At 49.8% G+C, this 24,955-nt stretch overlaps 1 protein-coding gene across 4 annotated transcripts in view; it reads right to left on the bottom strand.

Annotated features, from left to right (window-relative positions):
- COPA (COPI coat complex subunit alpha) overlaps positions 1–24,955 on the bottom strand; it is a 40,647-nt gene that overhangs the window by 15,335 nt on the left and 357 nt on the right. The window contains exons 2-16 of one of the 4 annotated variants that reach the window (XM_071417381.1): positions 24,735–24,848; positions 23,621–23,694; positions 21,885–21,965; positions 19,829–19,905; positions 17,871–17,980; positions 16,818–16,927; positions 15,028–15,127; positions 12,552–12,687; positions 12,386–12,468; positions 10,411–10,561; positions 7,096–7,162; positions 5,949–6,024; positions 2,004–2,086; positions 870–1,009; positions 147–232 (exon numbers count right to left, since the gene is read on the bottom strand). In XM_071417381.1, coding sequence (XP_071273482.1) covers positions 147–232; positions 870–1,009; positions 2,004–2,086; positions 5,949–6,024; positions 7,096–7,162; positions 10,411–10,561; positions 12,386–12,468; positions 12,552–12,687; positions 15,028–15,127; positions 16,818–16,927; positions 17,871–17,980; positions 19,829–19,905; positions 21,885–21,965; positions 23,621–23,694; positions 24,735–24,848 — 1,488 coding nt within the window. Of the gene's footprint in view, positions 1–146; positions 233–869; positions 1,010–2,003; positions 2,087–5,948; positions 6,025–7,095; positions 7,163–10,410; positions 10,562–12,385; positions 12,469–12,551; positions 12,688–15,027; positions 15,128–16,817; positions 16,928–17,487; positions 17,537–17,668; positions 17,718–17,870; positions 17,981–19,828; positions 19,906–21,884; positions 21,966–23,620; positions 23,695–24,373; positions 24,426–24,734; positions 24,849–24,955 lie in introns of those variants that run through there. The other 3 variants (XM_071417382.1, XM_071417383.1, XM_071417384.1) reach the window with 3 other exon arrangements.

Here is a 24,955-nt window from a genome sequence, read left to right on the forward strand (position 1 = left end):
GGGAATTAAGGGAATGCGGATGGGAATAATGGGAACGAGAATGAGAATTACAGGAATGGGAATGAGAACAGGGATCAGGATGGGGATGGGGATAATGGGAATAATGGGAATAATGGGAATAATGGGAATTTTCCCCCGGAGCTCACCGTGCTTGGCCAGCAGCGCCACGTGGGACATGTCGGCCGACCAGATCACGTACTTCACCTTGGAGATCTTCACCGAGGCCAAGGTCCTGGAAAAATCCCAGATCCCGGATCAGGGAATGGCCCAAAATCCAGCCCTGGGATCCCAAAAAACCCCAGCGGATCCCAAAAAACACCAGCAGATCCCAAAAACCCCCAGCAGATCCCAAAGCCCCCCAGCAGATCCCAAAAACCCCCAGCAGATCCCAAAAACCCCCAGATCCCAAAAACCCCCAGCAGATCCCAAAAAAACCCCAGATCCAAAAAAAAAAACAGATCCCAAAAAAAACCAAACAGATCCCAAAAACCCCCAGCAGATCCCAAAAAAAACCCCAGATCCCAAAAAAAAATCCAGATCCCAAAAACTCCCAGCAGATCCCAAAAAAATAACCCCAGCAGATCCCTTCTCCAGCCTTTCCCAGCTTTCCACAGGAACAAGCAGGATTTGGGGTGGGAAAAGTGGGATTTAGGGGGGGAAAAAAAAAGGGATTTAGGAAGGAAAAGACCCCAGGATTTAGAGGGGAAAAAAAGGGGAATTAGGGGAAAAAAAAAACAGGACTTGGGGTGAAAAAAGAGAAGGATTTACAGTGAAAAAACCAGGATTTGGTGAACAAAAAGCAGGTTTTAGGTGCAGAATTCCCGGAAAATTCCCGGAAAATTCCCGGAAAATTCCCGGAAAATCCCCACCTTTTCTGCTGGACGTCGAAGAGGGTGATGGAGTCGGAGTCCCTCAGGAGCAGGTTCCCGGTGCCCGCGTAGAAAATCTCGTCACAGTTGGGAACCGGAACCTTCTTGGTGATCTCGTTCTTCAGGTTCTTGATCAGGATCTGACCCCGGAAGAGAATTCCCGGATTTTGGGGGGAATTCCCAGATTTTGGGGGGAATTCCCAGATTTTGGGGGGAATTCCCAGATTTTGGGGGGTTTTTAGGGAAGGCAGGGAGGGTTTTGTGCCCCTTGGGCTGGAGCAGAGTTGGGTTTTTCCAGGATTTTTCCCGCTGTTTTTGAGGGAGCACAAAGAGCTGGGTTGGGAATCAGGGTTTTCCCGGAATTCCGGGGTTTTGGAGGTTGGAAAAGCATCAAACCCAACCCAAATCCCGGGAATCCCTCGGACACCTCCAGGGATGGGGATCCAAACCCCCCCTGAGCCCCTTCTGACACTTCCCAACCCTTTTTTCCATGGAAAAACCATCCCAAATTTCCAGCCCTGGCACAGCCCGAGGCCGTTCCCTCTTGTCCTGCCCCATTCCCTGGGATCAGATCCCAAATCCCCCCTGGATCCCCCTTTTCCCTGGGATCAGCCCCCTCAGGATCCTCCATTCCCTTCTCCAGCTGCTCCAGCCCCGTTCCCGCTTTTCCCAACCCTTTTTCTTTTTGGGATCAGGTTCCTCTGGATCCAATCCCCGTTATCCCAATCCCAGCCCTTTTTTTGGGATCAGCCCCCCCCCAGATCCCATCCCATTATCCTGATCTCCTGCTTTTCCCAACCCTCTTTTTTTTGGATCAGGTCTCCTGGATCCAATCCCTGTTATCCCAATCCCAGGTTTTTTTGGGATCAGGTCCCCTTGGATCTGATCCCCATTATCCCAATCCCAACCCTTTTTCTTTTTGGGATCAGGCACCCCTGGATCTGATCCCCATTATCCCAACCTCCTGCTTTTCCAACCATTTTTATTTGGGATCAGGCCCCTCTGGATCCAATCCCTGTTATCCCAATCCCTGTTATCCCAATCCCAGCCCCTTTTTTTGGGACCAGGCCCCCCTGGATCTGATCCCATCATCCCGATTTCCCGTTTTTTTCCCGTTTTTTCCCGGGATCTCACCGAGTGCATCCTGTCCAGGACGGCGAATCGGTTCCGCGCCACCCACACGGCCGTGAGCCCCGAGGAGCGCTTCCCCTCCGGAGCTGCGATCCCGAAAAAACCGGGATCAAACTGGGAATCCGGCCGGGATCAACCCGGGATTAACCCCGGATAAACCCAGGATCAAACTGGGAATCCGGCCGGGATCAACCCGGGATTAACCCCGGATAAACCCGGGATCAACCCCGGGAATCCGGCCGGGATAAACCCCGGATAAACCCCAGATAAACCCTGGATAAACCCCAGGAATTCGGCTGGGATCAACCCAGGATAAACCCTGGATAAACCCGGGATCAAACTGGGAATCCAGCCGGGATCAACCCGGGATTAACCCCGGATAAACCCCAGATAAACCCCGGATAAACCCCGGGAATCCGGCTGGGATCAACCCAGGATAAAGCCTGGAATTCAGCTGGGATCAACCCAGGATAAACCCGGGATAAACCCAGGATAAACCCTGGGAATCTGGCTGGGATCAAACCAGGACAAACCCAGGATAAACCCAGGACAAACCCCGGAATCCAGCCGGGATCAACCCAGGATAAACCCGGGATAAACCCAGGATAAACCCTGGATAAACCCCAGGAATCCGGCTGGGATCAACCCAGGATAAACCCAGGATAAACCCTGGGAATCCGGCTGGGATCAACCCGGGATTAACCCCGGATAAACCCCGGGAATCCGGCTGGGATCAACCCAGGATAAACCCAGGATAAACCCTGGGAATCTGGCTGGGATCAACCCAGGATTAACCCCAGATAAACCCAGGTTTAACCCCAGATAAACCCAGGATAAACCCAGGATAAACCCAGGATAAACCCAGGATAAACCCAGGATAAACCCGGGATAAACTCGGGATGAATCCATTAGGATGGGGTTTATGGGATGGGATTGATGGGACAGGATTGGGATGGCATCAATGGGATTTATAGGGTGGGATGAGATTTATAAAATGGGATTTATAGGATGGGATTTATGGGATGGGATTTATGGGATGGGATAGGAATTATAGGATGGGATTGGGATTTATGGGATGGGGCTGGAATGAGATTTAGGGGATGGGATTTAAAGAACGGGATTGGGATGGGATTGATGGGAATGATGGGATGAGATTTATAAAATGGGATTTACAGGATAGGATTTGTGGGATTTATGGGATAGGACAGGATGGGGTTGGGATGGCAATAAGGAATCAATGGGATTTATGGGATCAGTGGGATTTGTGGGACTGGGATGAGACCAATGGGATTTATGGGATGAGTGGGATTTGTGGGACTGGGATGGGACCAATGGGATTTATGGGATCAGTGGGATTTGTGGGACTGGGATGAGACCAATGGGATTTATGGGATCAGTGGGATTTGTGGGACTGGGATGAGACCAATGGGATTTATGGGATCAGTGGGATTTGTGGGACTGGGATGAGACCAATGGGATTTATGGGATCAGTGGGATTTGTGGGACTGGGATGAGACCAATGGGATTTATGGGATCAGTGGGATTTGTGGGACTGGGATGAGACCAATGGGATTTATGGGATCAGTGGGATTTGTGGGACTGGGATGAGACCAGTGGGATTTATGGGATCAGTGGGATTTGTGGGATGGGGTTCAGAAGCTGGGATGGGATCCGGATTCCTCCCGGATCCACATCCCAGAATCCCGGAATTTTTGGGATCAGAAGGGACCCAAAACCCCCTCCCATCCCACGGGACAATCCCCCCCGTCCCAGGCTGCTCCAGCCTCAGATATTCCATAAAAATCCCGGATTTTCAGCCAGAAAAGGCCCTGAAAATCCCTGAAAATCCCCAAAATGTGGAGCTCGAGGGGTTTTCCTCCCAAAAAATGCGGAATTTGAGGGATTTGTCCCAAAACTGCGGGATTTGAGGGATTTGTCCCAAAACTGCGGGATTTGAGGGATTTGTCCCAAAACTGCGGGATTTGAGGAATTAAAAAAATAAATAAAGTGGAATTTGAGGGATTTTCTCCCTCAAAAATGTGGAGTTTGAGGGATTTGTCCCAAAACTGTGGGATTTGATGAATTTAAAAAAAAATAAATAAAGTGGAATTTGAGGGATTTTCCCCCTCAAAAATGTGGAGTTTGAGGGATTTTTCCCCAAAACGCTCAGGGATTTAAAGGATTTTTCCCAAAACTGTGGGATTTGATGAATTAAAAAAAAAATAAATAAAGTGGAATTTGAGGGATTTTCCCCCTCGAAAATGTGGAATTTGAGGGATTTGTCCCAAAACTGCGGGATTTGATGAATTTTAAAAAAATAAAATAATAAAGTGGAATTTGAGGGATTTTCCCCCTCAAAAATGTGGAATTTGAGGGATTTGTCCCAAAACTGCGGGATTTGAGGGATTTGTCCCAAAACTGTGGGATTTGAGGGATCTTTCCCAAAACTGTGGGATTTGATGAATTAAAAAAAAAAAAAATAAAGTGGAATTTGAGGGATTTTCCCCCTCAAAAATGTGGAGTTTGAGGGATTTTTCCCCAAAAAGCTCAGGGATTTAAAGGATTTTTCCCAAAACTGTGGGATTTGAGGAATTAAAAAAAAAGAAAAATAAATAAAGTGGAATTTGAGGGATTTTCCCCCTCGAAAATGTGGAGTTTGAGGGATTTGTCCCAAAACTGCGGGATTTGATGAATTTTAAAAAAATAAAATAATAAAGTGGAATTTGAGGGATTTTCCCCCTCAAAAATGTGGAATTTGAGGGATTTGTCCCAAAACTGCGGGATTTGAGGAATCTTTCCCAAAACTGCGGGATTTGAGGAATTAAAAAAATAAATAAAGTGGAATTTGAGGGATTTTCTCCCTCAAAAATGTGGAGTTTGAGGGATTTGTCCCAAAACTGCGGGATTTGAGGGATTTGTCCCAAAACTGCGGGATTTGAGGAATTAAAAAAAAATAAATAAAGTGGAATTTGAGGGATTTTCCCCCTCAAAAATGTGGAGTTTGAGGGATTTGTCCCAAAACTGCGGGATTTGATGAATTAAAAAAAAAAAAAATAAAATGGAATTTGAGGGATTTTCCCCCTCAAAAATGTGGAGTTTGAGGGGTTTTTCCCCAAAAAGCTCAGGGATTTGAAGGATTTTTCCCAAAACCTCCAGGATTTGAGGGTTTTGTCCCCAAAAAAGAGGCCGGGCCCTTCTCCCTCCTCCGGCTGCGGAATTTTCCCTTTTCCCTCATTTTTTTTTTGGGACCCAGCTGCTCCTCCATCAAACCCAGGGATTTGATTGATCTTCCCAATATCCCAGCTGGAAAAACTTCCCAAAAAAAATCAATTTTTTTGTTTTTTGGTCCCCGTTCTTTGCCTCCAAATCCACCCCAGCAGGGAAACATTCCCTGCTCCAAACCCTCCGGAATCCATAAATCCCTGGAAAAGGCCCCAAATCCATCACAGCTCCCTGGCAGGGGGAGCAGCTGGGATTTAAAACTGGGACAAAAATCCAATAATTTGGGAGTTTTCATCCCATTAAATCAAGGCTTGGGATCGTAAATTCCCTTTCCCCGTAAAAACTGGAAAACAAAAAAAATCCCGTGGAATTTGCCAGGAAAGGGAAAAAACACAAAATAATTCCTGGGATTGTCACTTTTAAAGGGTTTTTTTGTGGGTGAAATATCCCAAAAATCGGCCTGAGATCCATCAGGTTTGGACAGAGCCAGGAAATCTCCAGCTGGGAGGAAAAATTTGGGAAGGGAAAGGAGAAATTCCTGCTAAAATATGGATGGGGGGCTGGAAAAGTTTGGATTTTTCAAAGGGAAAAAGGGGGGGAAAAGCTGCCAAAAAAACACCAAAAATTTGGGGTAAAAAAGGAGAATTTTGGGGATAAAGGATGGGGAGAAAAGGGGGGGTGGGGATGGGAATTCCTGGGGTTTTTGGGAGCTCGGGCCACACCCACCGTCGGGATTTTGGGAATCTGCATCCTTGGGAATGGTGTACAGGTCGTAGGTGCTGTTCTCCAGGTTGCTGGCTCGCTGTGGGAGGAAAAAATGGGGCATTTTAGAGGTTTTCCCCCAAAAAAATCTGGGATTTAAGGCATTTTTCCCAAAAAAAATCAGGGGTTTGAAGCATTTTTCCCCCCAAAAAAATCAGGGATTTGAGGCATTTTCCTCCCCAAAAAATCTGGGGTTTGTGGGATTTTTCCCCCAAAAAAATCAGGGATTTGAGGCATTTCCCCCCCCCACAAAAAATCAGGGGTTTGAGGCATTTTTCCTCAAAAAAAAAAATCAGGGATTTGAGGGATTTTTTCCACCCCAAAAAAATCAGGGATTTGAAGCATTTTTCCTCCAAAAAAATCAGGGATTTAAGGCATTTTTCCCAAAAAAAAAATCAGGGGTTTGAGGCATTTTTCCCCCCAAATCAGGGGTTTGAGGGATTTTTCCCAAAAAAAAATCAGGGATTTGAAGCATTTTTTCCTCCCCAAAAAATCAGGGGTTTAAGGCATTTTTTCCCCCCACAAAAAATCAGGGGTTTGAGGCATTTTTTCCCCCCCCAAAAAATCAGGGATTTAAGGCATTTTTTCCCCAAAATCAGGGGTTTGAGGGATTTTTCCCAAAAAAAAAATCAGGGATTTGAGGGATTTTTCGCCCCAAAAAATCAGGGATTTGAAGCATTTTTCCCCCCAAAAAAATCAGGGATTTGAGGCATTTTTCCCCCAAAAAAAATCAGGGATTTGAGGCATTTCCCCCCCCCACAAAAAATCAGGGATTTGAGGCATTTTTTCCCCCAAAAAAATCAGGGATTTGAGGGATTTTCTGCCCCAAAAAAACAGGAATTTGAGGGATTTCCTCCCCCCAAAAACAGGAATTTGAGGGATTTTCTGCCCCAAAAAAAGTGGAATTTGAGGGATTTTCTGCCCCCCAAAAAAGTGGAATTTGAGGGATTTCCCCCCCCCCAAAAAAATCAGGAATTTGAGGGATTTTCTGCCCCAAAAAAGCGGAATTTGAGAGATTTTTCAGAGGAACAAAGGGGGTTGGAGGGGTTTTCCCCCAGGCTCGTGGATTTGGGGGATTTTCCCCAAAAACCCCGGGGATTTTGGGACTCACGGTGCAGAGCAGCACGGAGTTCTCAGCTGGGTTGTAGCTCATGCTGAACACCGGGAACTTGGAACCGCTGGGAGGGAAAACGGGAATGTGGGATGGATTTGGGGGAATTTGGGATGGATTTGGGGGAATTTGGGAATTCTGGGGGGGTTTGGGGTGGATTTGGGGGAATTTGGGAATTCTGGGGGGGTTGGGGTGGATTTGGGGGAATTTGGGAATTCTGGGGGGGTTGGGGTGGATTTGGGGGAATTTGGGAATTCTGGGGGGCTTTGGGATGGATTTGGGGGAATTCGGGAACACTGGGGGGATTTGGGATGGAATTGGGGGAATTTGGGAATTCTGGGGGGGTTTGGGATGGATTTGGGGGAATTTGGGAACTCTGGGGGGTTTGGGGTGGATTTGGGGGAATTTGGGAATTCTGGGGGGTTTGGGGTGGATTTGGGAATTCTGGGGGGTTTGGGATGGATTTGGGGGAATTTGGGATGGAATTGGGGGAATTTGGGAATTCTGGGGGGGTTTGGGGTGGATTTGGGGGAATTTGGGAATTCTGGGGGGGTTTGGGGTGGATTTGGGGGAATTTGGGAACTCTGGGGGGGTTTGGGGTGGATTTGGGGGAATTTGGGAACTCTGGGGAGATTTGGGGTGGATTTGGGGGAATTTGGGAACTCTGGGGGGGTTTGGGATGGATTTGGGGGAATTTGGGAACTCTGGGGTGGTTTGGGATGGATTTGGGGGAATTTGGGAATTCTGGGGGGGTTTGGGGTGGATTTGGGGGAATTTGGGAATTCTGGGGGGATTTGGGATGGATTTGGGGGAATTCGGGAACACAGGAGGGATTTGGGATGGATTTGGGGGAATTTGGGATGGATTTGGGGGAATTTGGGAATTCTGGGGGGGTTGGGGTGGATTTGGGGGAATTTGGGAATTCTGGGGGGGTTTGGGATGGATTTGGGGGAATTTGGGAATTCTGGGGGGGTTGGGGTGGATTTGGGGGAATTTGGGAATTCTGGGGGGGTTTGGGATGGATTTGGGGGAATTTGGGAATTCCGGGGTGGTTTGGGATGGATTTCGGGGAATTTGGGAATTCTGGGGGGTTTGGGGTGGATTTGGGGGAATTTGGGAATTCTGGGGGGGTTTGGGGTGGATTTGGGGGAATTTGGAAAGCCTGGGGGGGTTTGGGGTGGATTTGGGGGAATTTGGGAACTCTGGGGGGGTTTAGGATGGATTTGGGGGGGTTTGGGGGAATTTGAGGGAATTTGGGAATTCTGGGGGGGTTGGGGTGGATTTGGGGGAATTTGGGAATTCTGGGGGGGTTTGGGGGAATTTGGGAATTCTGGGGGGGTTTGGGGTGGATTTGGGGGAATTTGGGAATTCTGGGGTGGTTTAGGATGGATTTGGGGGGGTTTGGGGGAATTTGAGGGAATTTGGGAATTCTGGGGGGGTTTGGGATGGATTTGGGGATGGATTTCGGGGATTTGGGGATGGATTTCAGGGATTTCAGGATGGATTTTGGGATGGATTTGGGGATGGGTTTTGGGGATTTTGGGGTGGATTTGGGGATGGGTTTCAGGGATTTTAGGACGGATTTTAGGATGGATTTGGGGATGGATTTCAGGGACTTTGGGGTGGATTTGGGGATGGGTTTTGGGATGGATTTGGGGATGGATTTCAGGATGGATTTGGGGTGGATTTGGGGATGGATTTTGGGGATGGATTTGGGGTGGATTTGGGGATGGATTTTGGGGATTTTGGGGTGGATTTGGGGATGGATTTTGGGGATTTTGGGGTGGATTTGGGGATGGATTTTGGGGATTTTGGGGTGGATTTGGGGATGGATTTGGAGATGGATTTTGGGGATTTTGGGGTAGATTTTGGGGTGGATTTGGGGTGGATTTGGGGTGGATTTGGGGATGGATTTGGGATGGATTTGGGGATGGATTTTGGGGTGGATTTGGGGTGGATTTGGGGATTTTGGGGTGGATTTGGGGTGGATTTGGGATGGATTTGGGGATGGGTTTCAGGATGGATTTCAGGATGGATTTCAGGATGGATTTGGGGATGGATTTGGGGTGGATTTGGGGATGGATTTGGGATGGATTTGGGGATGGATTTTGGGGTGGATTTGGGGATGGATTTTGGGGTGGATTTGGGGATGGATTTGGGGATGGATTTGGGGATGGATTTGGGGTGGATTTGGGGTGGATTTGGGGTGGATTTGGGGATGGATTTGGGGTGGATTTGGGGTGGATTTGGGGATGGATTTGGGGTGGATTTGGGGTGGATTTGGGGTGGATTTGGGGTGGATTTGGGGATGGGTTTCAGGATGGATTTGGGGTGGATTTGGGGTGGATTTGGGGTGGATTTCAGGATGGATTTGGGGTGGATTTGGGGTGGATTTGGGGTGGATTTGGGGATGGGTTTCAGGATGGATTTCAGGATGGATTTGGGGTGGATTTGGGGTGGATTTGGGGTGGATTTGGGGTGGATTTGGGATGGATTTGGGGATGGATTTTGGGGTGGATTTGGGGATGGATTTTGGGGTGGATTTGGGGATGGATTTGGGGATGGATTTGGGGATGGATTTGGGGTGGATTTGGGGTGGATTTGGGGTGGATTTGGGGTGGATTTGGGGATGGATTTGGGGTGGATTTGGGGTGGATTTGGGGTAGATTTTGGGATGGATTTGGGGTGGATTTGGGGATGGATTTTGGGGTGGATTTGGGGATGGATTTTGGGGTGGATTTGGGGATGGATTTGGGGATGGATTTTGGGGATTTTGGGGTGGATTTGGGGTGGATTTGGGGTGGATTTGGGGTGGATTTGGGGTGGATTTGGGGATGGATTTGGGGATGGATTTGGGGATGGATTTGGGATGGATTTGGGGATGGATTTTGGGGTGGATTTGGGGATGGATTTTGGGGTGGATTTGGGGATGGATTTGGGGATGGATTTGGGGATGGATTTGGGGTGGATTTGGGGTGGATTTGGGGTGGATTTGGGGATGGATTTGGGGTGGATTTGGGGATGGATTTTGGGGTGGATTTGGGGATGGATTTTGGGGTGGATTTGGGGATGGATTTGGGGATGGATTTGGGGATGGATTTGGGGTGGATTTGGGGTGGATTTGGGGTGGATTTGGGGATGGATTTGGGGTGGATTTGGGGTGGATTTGGGGTGGATTTGGGGTGGATTTGGGGTGGATTTGGGGTGGATTTGGGGTGGATTTGGGGATGGATTTCAGGATGGATTTGGGGTGGATTTGGGGTGGATTTGGGGTGGATTTCAGGATGGATTTGGGGTGGATTTGGTGCCCCATGCCTGCGGAGCTGCATGACGGCCACGTCGCGGGAGCTGCCGAAGTCGAGCTGCCGCAGGAATCGATCCTTGACGTAGAACAGGGAATTCCCATGCACGGCCAGCGCCGGCCGCTCCCGCTCCAGCTTGAACACCAGCATGCCCCCGTCGTGCCCTGGGAGGGGAAAATCCGGGAATTACAGCGGGAATTACAGGGGAAAACACCGGGAATTACAGTGGGAAAATCCCGGAGTTACAGCGGGAATTACACCGGGAATTACAGGGGAAAATCCCGGAATTACAGCGGGAATTACACCGGGAATGCCAGGGGAAAACACCCAGAATTACAGGGAAAAATACCCGGAATAGCAGCGGGAATCACACCAGGAATTCCAGGGAAAACACCCGGAATTACAGGGAAAAACACCCGGAATTACAGCAGGAATCACACCCAGAATTCCAGGGAAAAATACCCGGAATTACAGGGGAAAACACCCGGAATAGCAGCAGAAATTACACTGGCAATTCCAGGGAAAAACACCCAGAGTTACAGGGAAAAACACCCGGAATTACAGCGGGAATTACACCAGGAATTCCAGGGAAAAACACCCGGAATAGCAGCGGGAATTACACCGGGAATCCCAGGGAAAAACACCCAGAATCCCAGGGAAAAACACCCGGAATTACAGCAGGAATCACACCAGGAATCCCAGGGAAAAACATCCGGAGTTACAGGGAAAAACACCTGGAATTACAGCTGGAATCACACCCAGAATTCCAGGGAAAAATACCCGGAGTTACAGCGGGAATTACACCCGGAATTACAGGGGAAAACACCCGGAATTACAGCTGGAATCACACCAGGAATTACAGGGAAAAATACCCAGAATTACAGCTGGAATCACACCAGGAATTCCAGCTGGAATCACACTGGGAATTCCAGGGAAAATCACCTGGAATGACACCAGGAATTACAGCAGGAGTTCTGGGGAAGAACACCGGGAATTTGGGATGGGAATGGGGGAGAGAAATGGGAACTGAGCAGCAGCTGACCCGGGGGAAAACCACCCAGAATTCCAGAAAAAACCCCGGGAATGACACCTGGAATTTCAGGTTCCTGGAGGAATCTGGAGCTCCTGGAACTATTTCAGGGGATCCCAGCCGGAATTTGGGGACTCCCAGCTGTAACTTTGGGGTTCCTAAGGGTATTTTGGGAATTCCCAGCCGGAATTTGGGGATCCCCAGATGGAATCTGGGAATTCCCAGCCGGAATGTGGGGGTTCCCAGCCAGAATTTGGGGATCCCCAGCTGGAATTTGGGGAATTCCCAGCCGGAATTTGGGGATCCTCAGCTGGAATTTGGGGATCCCCAGATGGAATCTGGGAATTCCCAGCCGGAATTTGGGGGTTCCCAAGCGGAATTTGGGGGTTCCCAGCTGGAATTTTGGGGTTCCCAGCTGGAATTTGGAGGTTCCCAGCCGGAATTTGGGGACTCCCAGCCAGAATTTAGGGATCCCCACTTGGAATTTGGGGATCCCCAGCCAGAATTCAGGGGTTCCCAGATGGAATTTCGGGAATTCCCAGCCAGAATTTGGGGGTTCCCAGCCGGAATTTGGGGGTCCCCAGCTGTAACTTTGGGGTTCCTAAGGGTATTTTGAGATTCCCAGCCAGAATTTGGGGGTTCCCAGATGGAATTTTGGGAATTCCCAGATGGAATTTGGGGATCCCCAGCTGTAACCTTGGGGTCCCTAAGGGTGTTTGGGGATCCCCAGCTGGAATTTGGGGGTTCCCAGCCGGAATTTGGGGGTTCCTAAGGGCGTTTCAGGAATTCCCAGCTGGAATTCGGGGGTTCCTGAGGGTGTTTCAGGAATTCCCAGCCGGAATTCAGGGGTTCCCAGCCGGAATTCGGGAATTCCCAGCCGGAATTCAGGGGTTCCCAGCCGGAATTCGGGAATTCCCAGCCGGAATTCAGGAATTCCCAGCCGGAATTCCGGGCTCACCGGCAGCGAACAGGTTGAGGTTGGGATGCGCCGCCAGCACCCAGAACCGGTCGTGGTCGCGCCGGAACGTTTGGACTCCAGTCCTGGAAGGGGAGGGGAAAATCCTGGAATTGCCTCAATCCCGGGAATTCCCGAGGGTCCCTCCCGGCCCCGGGGCGGCACCGACCGCTTGGACATGTCCCACACCCGGATGCTCTTGTCCTCGGAGTTGCTGAGGATCAGCTCCTGGCGCGGGTGGAAAACGGCGCAGGAAACGTTGTTGTAGTGGCCCCGGCACGTGTCCACCTCCCAGGCCTTGGATTCTGGGAAAAACAGGGGGAAATCCAGGGAAAACGGGGGAAAATCCCAGAGAAATGGGGGAAAATCCCGGAGAAATGGGAAAATATTAATGGAATGGGGAGAGAATGCAGGGGAATGGGGAGAAACAACAGGAAAATGGGAAAATACAGCAGAAAATGGGAGAAACCAGCCCAGCACGTGGCCACCTCCCAGGCCTTGGATTCTGGAAAAAACAGGGGGAAATCCAGGGGAAAATCCAGGGAAAACGGGAGAAAATCACAGAGAAATGGGGAAAAATCCCGGAGAAATGGGAAAAATCCCAGAGAAATAGGAAAAAATTCATGGAATGAGGAGAAACAGCAGGGAAATGGGAAAAAAACAGCAGAGAAAAGGAGAAAGCAGCTTGGCAAGTGGCCACCACCCATGGATTGGATTGTGGGGGATTTGGGGGAAAATCCAGGGAAAATGGGAAAAACCATTCATGGAATGGGGAGAAATAACAAGGGAATGGGGAAAGACCCCAAGGAAATGGGGAGAAATGATGGGGAAATGGGAAAAAAACAGCAGAGAAAAGGAGAAACCAGCCCAGCACGTGACCACCAGCCATGGCTTGGATTCTGGAAAAATCCAGGGGGAAATCCAGGGAAAAAGGGAAAAAAAAATCCCGGAGAAATGGGGAAAAATCCCAGAGAAATGGGAAAAAAAATTCATGGAATGAGGAGAAACAATGGGGAAATGGGAAAATACAGCAGAGAAAGGGAGAAACCAGCCCAGCACGTGGCCACCTCCCATGGATTGGATTCTGGGAAAAACAGGGGGAAATCCAGGGAAAACGGGGGAAAATCCCAGAGAAATGGGAAAAAATATTCATGGAATGGGGAAAAACAGCAGGGAAATGGGAAAAGAACAGCAGAAAATGGGAGAAACCAGCCCAGCAAGTGGCCACCACCCATAGCTTGGATTCTGGAAAATCCAGGGGGAAATCTGGGGAAAACGGGGAAAAAATCCCTGAGAAATGGGAAAAAATCCCAGAGAAATGGGAAAAAAATCCCAGAGAAATGGGAAAAAAATCCCAGAGAAATGGGAAAAAATTCATGGAATGGGGAGAGAATGCAGGGGAATGGGGAGAAACAACAGGAAAATGGGAAAAGAACTGCAGAGAAAAGGGGAAAGCAGCTTGGCAAGTGGCCACCACCCAGGCCTTGGATTCTGGAAAATCCAGGGGGGGAATCCAGGGAAAATGGGGGAAAAATCCCAGAGAAATGGGAAAAAAATCATGGAATGGGGAGAAACAGCAGGGAAATGGGGAAAGACCCCAAGGAAATGGGGAGAAACAATGGGGAAATGGGAAAAAAACAGCAGAGAAAAGGAGAAACCAGCCCAGCACGTGGCCACCTCCCAGGACTTGGATTCTGGAAATAACAGGGGGAAATCCAGGGAAAACGGGGGGAAAAAAAATCCCGGAGAAATGGGGAAAAATCCCGGAGAAATGGGAAAAAATCCCAGAGAAGTGGGAAAAGCAGCAGGGGAATGGGAAAGAAACAGCAGAGAAAGGGAGAAAGCAGCTTGGCAAGTGGCCACCACCCATGGCTTGGATTCTGGAAAATCCAGGGGGGAATCCAGGGAAAATGGGGGAAAAATCCCAGAGAAATGGGAAAAAAATCCCAGAGAAATGGGAAAATATTTGTGGAATGGGGAGAGGCACCAAGGAAATGGGGAGAAATGATGGGGAAATGGGAAAAACCAGCAGAGAAAGGGAGAAACCAGCCCAGAGCGTGGCCACCACCCAGGCCTTGGATTCTGGGAAAAACAGGGGGAAATCCAGGGAAAACGGGGAAAAATCCCGGAGAAATGGGGAAAAACCACAGAGAAATGGGGAAAAACCACAGAGAAATGGGAAAAAAATCCCAGAGAAATGGGAAAAATTCATGGAATGAGGAGAAACAGGGGGAAAATGGGAAAAAACAGCAGAGAAAAGGAGAAACCAGCCCAGCACGTGGCCACCACCCAGGACTTGGATTCTGGAATCCCGAGCCTTTTTCCTGGTTTTTTTTCCATTTTTTTCCCCATTTTTTCCCCATTTTTTTTCCATTTTCCCTGGTTTTTTTCCATTTTTTCCCCCTTTTTTCCCCATTTTTTCCCGTTTTTTCCCCATTTTTTCCCGGTTTTTCCCCATTTTTTTTCCCTGTTTTTTCCCCATTTTTTCCCATTTTTCCCCCATTTTTTCCCGGTTTTTTCCCAGTTTTTTCCCCATTTTTTCCCGTTTTCCCCCATTTTTTTCCCCATTTTTTCCCCATTTTTTTTTCCCATTTTCCCTGGTTTTTTTCCCTTTTTTCCCCATTTTTTCCCCATTTTTTCCTCACCGTTCATCCTCCAGATCTTGACCTGGCGGTCGTCGGCCCCGGACACGATGAGGGGCATGGAGGGGTGGAAGGCGGCCCAGTTCACACCCCGGTCATGGCCCTGGAAAATCCAGGGAATGAGGGAGAATCCAGGGGAAAATCCAGGGGAAAATCCAGGGAAAATCCAGGGGAAAATCCAGGGAATGAGGGAAAATCCAGGGGAAAATCCAGGGGAAAATCCAGGGAAAATCCAGGGAATGAGGGAAAATCCAGGGGAAAATCCAGGGAAAATCCAGGGGAAAATCCAGGGGAAAATCCAGGGAATGAGGGAGAATCCAGGGGAAATCCAGGGAAAATCCAGGGGAAAATCCAGGGGAAAATGGCCAGGAATGAGGGAGAATCCAGGGGCAAGGAGAGGAATGGGGGAAAACCCCCAGGAATGGGGGGAAAAGCAGAAAAATCCTTCTGGAATCACCCCCGGGACTGAAATATGAGGGGATTCCCATGGATCCCCCAGGGATTTCCCACAGAATTCCCATGGATCCCCCAGGGATCTCCCACAGAATTCCCATGGATCCCCCAGGGATTTCCCAGGCATTTCCAATGGATTTCCCACAGACTCCCCAGGGATTTCCCACAGATTTCCAGTGGATTTCCCACAGGTCTCTCATGGATCCTCCATGGATTCCCCATGGATTTCCTGCCATTTCCCACTGAATTCCAATGGATCCCCCAGGGATTTCCCAGGCATTTCCAATGGATTTCCCATGAACTCCCCATGGATTTCCCAGGGATTTCCAGTGGATTTCCCACAGGTTTCCCATGGATCCTCCCATGGATTCCCCATGGATTTCCTGCCATTTCCCACAGAATTCCAATGGATTTCCAATAGATTTCCAATGCATTTCCCACAGATTCCCCATGGATTTCCTGCCATTCCCCCATGGATCCCCCTTGGATTCCCCATGGATTTCCTGACATTTCCAATGTATTTCCAATGGTTTTCCCACAGAATTCCAATGGATTTCCAATGGATTTCCCACAGGTTTCCCATGGATCCCCCATGGATTTCCTGCCATTCCCCATGGATCCCCTGTGGATTCCCCTTGGATTCCCCATGGATCCCCCTTGGATTCCCCTTTGATCCCCCATGGATTCCCCATGGATTCCCCCATGGATCCCCCATGGATTCCCCATGGATTCCCCATGGATCCCCCTTGGATTTCCTGCCATTTTCCATGGATTCCCATGGATTCCCATGGATTCCCCATGGATTCCCTGCCATTCCCCCTGGATCCCCTGTGGATCCCCCACGGATCCCCCATGGATTCCCCCATGGATTCCCCCATGGATCCCCCTTGGACTCCCCATGGATTCCCCTTGGATTCCCCATGGATTCCCCTTGGATTCCCCATGGATTCCCCTTGGATTCCCTGCCATTTTCCATGGATTCCCTGCCATTCCCCCATGGATCCCCTGTGGATCCCCCATGGATTCCCCATGGATTCCCCATGGATCCCCCATGGATTCCCCATGGATTCCCCATAGATTCCCCATAGATTCCCCTTGGATTCCCTGCCATTTTCCATGGATTCCCCTTGGATCCCCCCATGGATCCCCCATGGATTCCCCCTGGATCCCCCCATGGATTCCCCTTGGATTTCCTGCCATTTTCCATGGATTCCCTGCCATTCCCCCATGGATCCCCCATGGATTCCCTGCCATTCCCCCCTGGATCCCCCATGGATTCCCTGCCATTTTCCATGGATTCCCTGCCATTCCCCCCTGGATCCCCATGGATCCCCCGTCACCTCCAGGACGTGTTTGACCACGGCGTCGGTGGTGCCGAACAGATCCACGCCGGTGATGCCGCGCACGTCCGACTCCACAGCGCCCGGGGACAGGTTCTTCTTCCGGAGCCCTGCAGCGCGGAAAAACCCGGAAAAACCCGGGAGAAATCCGGGAAAACCCAGGGAAAAACCCGGAAAAACCCAGGATAAATCCGGGATAAATCCGGGAAAACCCAGGGAAAAACCCGGAAAAACCCAGGGAAAAACCCAGGGAAAAACCCAGGGGAAAACCCAGGGAAAAACCCAGGATAAATCCGGGATAAATCCGGGATAAATCCGGGATAAATCCGGGAAAATGAAGGGAAAAACCCAAGGGAAAACCCAGGGAAAAACCCAGGGAAAAACCCAAGGGAAAACCCAGGGAAAACCCAAGAGAAAACCCAGGGAAAAACCCAGGGAAAAACCCAAGGGAAACCCGGGGAAAAACCAGGGAAAATCCAAGGGAAAACCCGGGATAACCCAAAGGAAAACCCAGGGAAAAACCAGGGAAAAACCAGGGAAAAACCAGGGAAAAACCAGGGGAAAACCCAAGGGAAAACCCAAGGGAAAACCCATTCCCATTTTTCCATGGATTTTTCTGTTTTTCCATGGATTTTCCCAGTTTTTCCATGGATTTTCCCCGTTATCTCACCGGATATGTCCCACACCCTGACGGTCTGGTCCATCCCGCTCCCATTCCCATTTTTCCATGGATTTTCCATGGATTCTCACCGGATACGTCCCACACCCTGACAGTTGGGTCCATCCCATTCCCACACCCATTTTCCCATGGATTTCCCATGGATTTTCCCAGTTTTTCCATGGATTCTCACCGGATATGTCCCAGACCCTGACGGTCGGGTCCATCCCATTCCCATTCCCATTTTCCATGGATTTCCCATGGATTTTCCCAGTTTTTCCCTGGAATCTCACCGGATATGTCCCACACCCTGACGGTCTGGTCCATCCCATTCCCATTCCCATTTTCCCATGGATTTTCCCAGTTTTCCCATGGATTTTTCCATGGAATCTCACCGGATATGTCCCACACCCTGACGGTCTGGTCCAGGCTGGCCGACACCACCAGGTCCTCGCTGGGGTGGAACTGGGCGCACATCACGTAATGGTTGTGTCCTGTCAGGACGCTGCTCCCAGAGCCGGGACAGAATTCCATGAAAACCCCGGGAACGGCTGGGATCGGGATTGGGATTGGGGCTGGGATTGGGGCTGGGATTGGGATTGGGGTTGGGCACTGCCAGGGAATCCCAGGGTCTCAGGAATCCCCAAGGAATCCCAGGGAATCCCAGGAGTTCCCAAGGAATCCCAGGATCCCAAGGAATCCCAGGAATCCCTGAGAATCCCAGAATCCCAAGGAATTCCCGGGTCTCAGGAATCCCCAAGGAATCCCAGGAATCCCAGGGAATCCCAGAATCTCAAGGTCTCAGGAATCCCCAAGGAATCCCTGAGAATCCCAGAATCCCAAGGAATCCCCAGGTCTCAGGAATCCCCAGGAATCCCACAAACCCCAGGAAATCCCAGGAACACCCAAGGAATCCCAGGAATCCCAGGAACCTCAGAATCCCAGGAATCCCCAAGGAATCCCAAGGAATCCCGGACATCCTCCAAACCCCAGGAATCCAAGGAATCCCCGTAAATCCCAGGAATCCCAGAGAATCCCAGAATCCCCAGGAATCCCCGGGTCTCAGGAATCCCCAAGGAAATTCCAGAATCCCCAAGGAATCCCCAAGGAATCTCCAGGAAATCCCAGGAATCCCAGGAATCCCAGACATCCCCCAAACCCCAGGGAATCCCAGGGAATCCCAGGAATCCCCCAAATCCCAGGAATCCCAGGAATCCCCAGGAATCTCCAGGGAATTCCAGAATCCCAAGGAATCCCCGGGTCTCAGGAATCCCCAAGGAATCCCCGGATCCCGGTAAATCCCAGGAATCCCATAAATCCCCTGGAATCCCAGGATCCCCATAAATCCCCAAGGAATCCCAGGGAATCTCAGAATCCCCAGAAAACCCCAGGAATCTCCAGAGAATCCCAGAATCCCAAGGAATCCCAGGGTCTCAGGAATCCCCAAGGAATCCCCATGAATCCCAGGAAACCCCAGGAAATCCCAGGATCCCCGTAAATCCCAGGAGTTCTCAAGGAATCCCAGGAATCCCAGAGAATCCCAGAACCCCAAGGAATTCCCGGGTCTCAGGAATCCCCAGAAATCCCAGGAATCCCCGGAACCTCAGAATCCCAGGAATCCCCAGAAAACCCCAGGAATCCAGGAAATCCCACAAACCCCAGGAAATCCCAGGAATCCCCAAGGAATCTCCAGGAAATCCCAGGAATCCCAGAATCCCAGGAAATCCCGGAATCCCCAGGGAATCCCCAGGAATCCCAGAAAACCCCAGGAATCCCAGGAAATCCAAGAATCCCAAGGAATCCCAGGGTCTCAGGAATCCCCAAGGAATCCCAAGAAATCCCAGGATCCCAAGGAATCCCACAAACCCCAGGGAATCCCAGGAAACCCCAGGAAATCCCAGGAAATCCCAGGAGTTCCCAAGGAATCCCAGACATCCCCCAAACCCCAAGGAATCCCAGGAAATCCCAGGAGCCTCAGAATCCCAGGGTCTCAGAAATCCCCAGGGAATCCCCAAGGAATCCCACAAACCCCAGGGAATCCCAGGAATCCCCAAGGAATCCCAGGGAATCTCAGAATCCCCAGAAAACCCCAGGAATCCCAGAATCCCAAGGAATCCCAGATGTCCCCCAAACCCCAGGAAATCCCAGAGAATCCCAGAATCCCAAGGAATCCCAGGGTCTCAGGAATCCCCAAGGAATCCCAAGAAATCCCAGGAGTTCCCAAGGAATCCCAGGAATCCCCAGGGAATCCAGGAAATCCCACAAACCCCAGGAATCCCCGTCAATCCCAGGAATCCCCATAAATCCCAGGAAATCCCACAAATCCCATAAATCCCGGGATCCCAGCACTGACCAGACGCAGGTGCGGCTCTGCCAGTTCCACACGCGGATGGTTTGGTCGTCGGAGGCGCTCAGGATCCAGGGATATTCCTGGGAAAAATGGGAAAAATGGGAAAAAACCACAAAAAAACCCCCCTGGGATTGGGGGCCTGGAGAGAGCCCGGCCCCGGGAATTCCTCATTTCCCAGGGAAAGAACCTCGGGAAGGGATCCTGGGGAAATTCCATTAAAAAATTCCCATTGAAAAAAAATCCCCGCTGGAGATTCCCGGGAAGGAATTCCCGGAAAAAAACCACAACAAGATTGCCAGGAAAATGAGGATTTCATGGGAATGATCCCACCAGAAAATCCCAGACACCCTGGATTCCCTGGGAAAGCCCAGAATTCCATGAAATCCTGGACTCCCTGGAAAAGCCCAGAATTCCATGAAATCCTGGATTCCCTGGGAAAGCCCAGAATTCCATGAAATCCTGGACTCCCAGGATAACCCTGGAAAAGCCCAGAATTCCATGAAATCCTGGATTCCCTGGAAAAGCCCAGAATTCCCTGAAATCCTGGATTCCCGGGATAACCCTGCAATTCCCAGAACCCCAGAATTCCCAGAAATTCCCAGGAAAGCCCCAGAATTCCTGGGATAACTCAGAATTCCCAGAACCCCAGAATTCCCAGGATAAATCCCGGAATTCCCAGGAGAGCTGATTCCCACTGGGCATTGCCAGAAATCCTGAAATCCTGGGATAACCCGGAATTCCCAGAAAGCCCCAGAATTCCCAGAAAAACCTCATAATTTCCAGAAAATTCCCAGGAATTCCCATAAAAAATTCCCAGCATAACCCCCAGAATTCCTGGGATAACCCTGCATTCCCAGAACCCCTCAGAATTCCCAGGAAAGCCCCAGGAATTCCCGGGATAATCCCCAGAATTCCTGGGATAACCCTGCATTCCCAGAACCCCAGAACTCCCGGATAATCCCCAGAAATTCCCAAAAATTCCTGGAATTCCCAGCAAAGCCCCAGAATTCCTGGGATAATGCCCAGAAATTCCCAGGAAAGCCCCAGAATTCCCGGGACAATCCTGCATTCCCAGAACCCCAGAACCCCAGAATTCCCAGGAAAGCCCCAGAATTCCCGGGATAACCCTGCATTCCCAGAACCCCAGAACTCCCAGCACCCCAGAATTCCCGGATGACCCCCAGAATTCCCAGGAATTCCCGGAATTCCCAGGAAAGCCCTGGAATTCCCGGGACAACCCCCAGAATTCCCGGGATAATCCTGTATTCCCAGAACCCCTCAAAATCCTCAGGAAAGCCCCAGAAATTCCCGGGGTAATCCCCAGAAATTCCCAGGAAAATCCCGGAATTCCCAGGATAATCCTGTATTCCCAGAACCCCAGAATTCCCAGGAAAGCCCCAGAATTCCTGGGATAATCCCCAGAATTCCCAGGACCCCAGAAATTCCCAGGAAAGCCCTGGAATTCCTGGGATAATCCCCAGAATTCCTGGGATAACCCTGCATTCCCAGAACCCCAGAAATTCCCGGGACAATCCCCGGGAATTCCCAGGAAAATCCCAGAATTCCCAGGAAAACCCTGCATTCCCAGCACCCCAGAACTCCCGGAACCCCAGAATTCCCGGATAACCCCCAGAATTCCCAGGAATTCCCGGGATAACCCTGCATTCCCAGAACCCCCAGAATTCCCAGGAAAGCCCCAGAAATTCCCAGGAAAGCCCCGGAATTCCTGGGACAATCCTGCATTCCCAGCACCCCAGAATTCCCGGATGAGCCCAGAATTCCCGGGAATTCCCGGCATTCCCAGGATAACCCTGCATTCCCAGAACCCCAGAAATTCCCAGGAAAGCCCCAGAAATTCCTGGATAATCCCTGGAAATTCCCAGGAATTCCCAGGACAAGCCCCAGAATTCCCGGGATAACCCTGCATTCGCAGAACTCCCAGCACCCCAGAATTCCCAGGAATTCCCGGCATTCCCAGGATAACCCTGCATTCCCAGCACCCCCAGAATTCCCAGATGATCCCAGAATTCCCGGGAATTCCCGGCATTCCAGGACTGACGTGGTGGAAGAAGGTGGTGCGGATGTAGTCCAGGTGTCCCAGCAGGGTGAACAGGCAGCGCCGCAGTTTGTAATTCCACACCTGCAATTCCACAGGGAAAATTGGGAAAAATTCCCGGAAAATTCCCGGAATTCCACACCGGGACAGGCCCAGTTTGTAATTCCACACCTGCAATTCCACAGGGAAAATTTGGGAAAATCCAGGGAAAATTCCCGGAAAATTCCCGGAATTCCACACCGGGACAGGCCCAGTTTGTAATTCCACACCTGCAATTCCACAGGGAAAATTCCCAGAAAATTCCCGGAATTCCACACCGGGACAGGCCCAGTTTGTAATTCCAGACCTGCAATTCCACAGGGAAAATTTGGGAAAATCCAGGGAAAATTCCCGGAAAATTCCCGGAATTCCACACCGGGACAGGCCCAGTTTGTAATTCCACACCTGCAATTCCACAGGGAAAATTTGGGAAAAATTCCCGGAAAATTCCCGGAAAATTCCCGGAATTCCACACCAGGACAGGCCCAGTTTGTAATTCCACACCTGCAATTCCACAGGGAAAATTCCCAGAAAATTCCCGGAATTCCACACCGGGACAGGCCCAGTTTGTAATTCCACACCTGCAATTCCACAGGGAAAATTCCCAGAAAATTCCCGGAATTCCGGAGCAGAACAGGCCCAGCCCCACCCCGGGGCAGCGGCAGCACCGAATTCCCAAATTCCCACTTTTTTTTGCTTTTTCCTGGGATTTTTCTCCGTTTATTCCCAGATTTTCTCACTCAATTCCGGTTTTTGATCCCAGGTTTCTCGCTCCCATCCCTCAGTCCCGATTCCCAAATTTTATTCCCAAGAATTTTGAGCTGGGAAAGAGCTCAGGGATGATCCCAGCCCTTGCCAGGCTCTGGGTTTTTGGGGGGGGAAAAAGGGGGAAAAAATAAGGAAAAATGGGAAGAAAATGGGAAGAAAATGGGGAGAAAAAAAGAGGAAAATGTGGGGGAAAATGGGAAAAATTTGGGGAAAAATTTGGGGAAAAAATGGGAAGAAAATGGGAGGAAAATGGGAAGAAAATGGGAAGAAAATGGGAAGAAAATGGGAAGAAAATGGGAAGAAAATGGGAAGAAAATGGGAAGAAAATGGGAAGAAAATGGGAAGAAAATGGGAAGAAAAAGAGAAGAAAAATGGGGGGGAAAATGGGAAAAAATTGGGGAAAAAATGGGAAGAAAATAGGAAGAAAAAATGGGGAAAAAATGGGAAAAATGGGAAGAAAAAGAGAGGAAAATGGGGGGAAAAAGTGGGAAAAATTTGGGGAAAAAATGGGGAAGAAAATGGGAAGAAAATGGGAAGAAAATGGGAAGAAAATGGGAAGAAAATGGGAAGAAAATGGGAAGAAAATGGGAAGAAAATGGGAAGAAAATGGGAAGAAAATGGGAAGAAAATGGGAAGAAAATGGGAAGAAAAAGAGAGGAAAATGGGGGGGAAAAATGGGAAAAATTTGGGGAAAAAATGGGAAAAAATGGGAAGAAAAATGGGAAGAAAATGGGAAGAAAATGGGAAGAAAACAGGGGAGAAAACAGGGGAAAATGGAAAAAATGGGGGAAAAAACGGGGGAAAAAACGGGGGAAAAAATGGAAAAAAAACAGAAAAAAATGGGGGAAAAAGGGGGAAAAAATGGAAAAAAAAACAGGGAAAAAATTTGGGGGGAAAATGGGAAAAAAAAAGGGAAATTTGGGAATGCTCACCTTGATTTTGTAGTCATCGCCCCCGGACACGAAGAGCGGCTGCTGCTTGTGGAAATCGATGCCTCGGACCGGCCCTGGAATGGGAAATCCCTTGGAATCCCTCTGGAATTCTCCTCCTGATTTTTTGGGAATTTTCCCCCAAACTTCTGGGAATTTTTCCTAAATTTTTGGGGTTTTTTTTTCCCAATTTTTGGGGAATTTCCCCCCAAAATCCTTGAGAATTTCTCCCCCTCCAGAGCCAAACCCAGAAGCGCCACGAGTCCAAGGGGATCCCAGAACCCCAAGAATTCTTGGATTTCTCCCATTTTTCCCTGGGTTTTTCCCAGAGTTTTTCCAATTTTCCCATTTTTTCTGATTTTTTCCCATTTTTTCCCCATTTCTGCCGTCATGCTCATCGAACTCATCAATGAGGGAGCACACAGGACCCGGCCCAAACCTTTGGGAATTCTCCCCCAAACTTCAGGGAGCTCCCAGAACCCCCAGAATTCCTGGAGTTTTCCCAGAATTTTGCCATTTTTCCCCATTTTTCCCCATTTTCCCCCCATTTTCACCCCATTTTCGCCGTCGTGCTCATCAAACTTATCAATGAGGGCACACATGGGACCCACCCCACCACAGCCTCAGGGGCTCCCCAGAACGCCCGGAATTCCCGGATTTTTCCCAGAATTTTTTCATTTTTCCCAATTTTTTCTGCTTTTTCCTGTTCTTTTTCCCGTTTTTCCCCATTTTTTCCCATTTTCACCCCATTTTTACCGTCGTGCTCGTCGATCTTGTCAATGAGGGCACACATGGGACCCACCCCACCACAGCCTCAGGGGCTCCCCAGAATGCCCAGAACTCCCGGATTTTTCCCAGAATTTTTTCATTTTCCCCGATTTTTTCTGTTTTTTCCTGGTTTTTTCCCGTTTTTTCCTGTTTTTGCCCTTTTTCCCCCCGTTTTTACCGTCGTGCTCGTCAATCTTGCCAATGAGGGCACACATGGGACCCACCCCACCACAGCCTCAGGGGCTCCCCAGAACGCCCAGAATTCCCGGATTTTTCCCAGAATTTTTTCATTTTTCCCGATTTTTTCCTGTTTTTTTCCCGTTTTTGCCCTTTTTCCCCCCGTTTTTACCGTCGTGCTCGTCGAACTTGTCGATGAGGGTGCACATGCGGTAGTCCCAGAGCTGGATGACGCCGTTGTGGAGGCTGCTCAGCACCCAGGGCCGCTTGGGGTGGAACGAGAGCCCTGGGAAAAGGGGGAAAAAACTGGAAATAAACCTGGGAAAACCCTGGGAAATAAACCTGGGAAAGGGTGGGGAAAGGGGGGAAATAAACCTGGGAAAAACCTGGGAA

The sequence above is a fragment of the Agelaius tricolor genome, unplaced genomic scaffold (genome assembly GCF_023055355.1).
Source record: "Agelaius tricolor isolate 1412-34295 unplaced genomic scaffold, bAgeTri1.0.p SCAF_69, whole genome shotgun sequence".
Classification (NCBI taxonomy): domain Eukaryota; kingdom Metazoa; phylum Chordata; class Aves; order Passeriformes; family Icteridae; genus Agelaius; species Agelaius tricolor.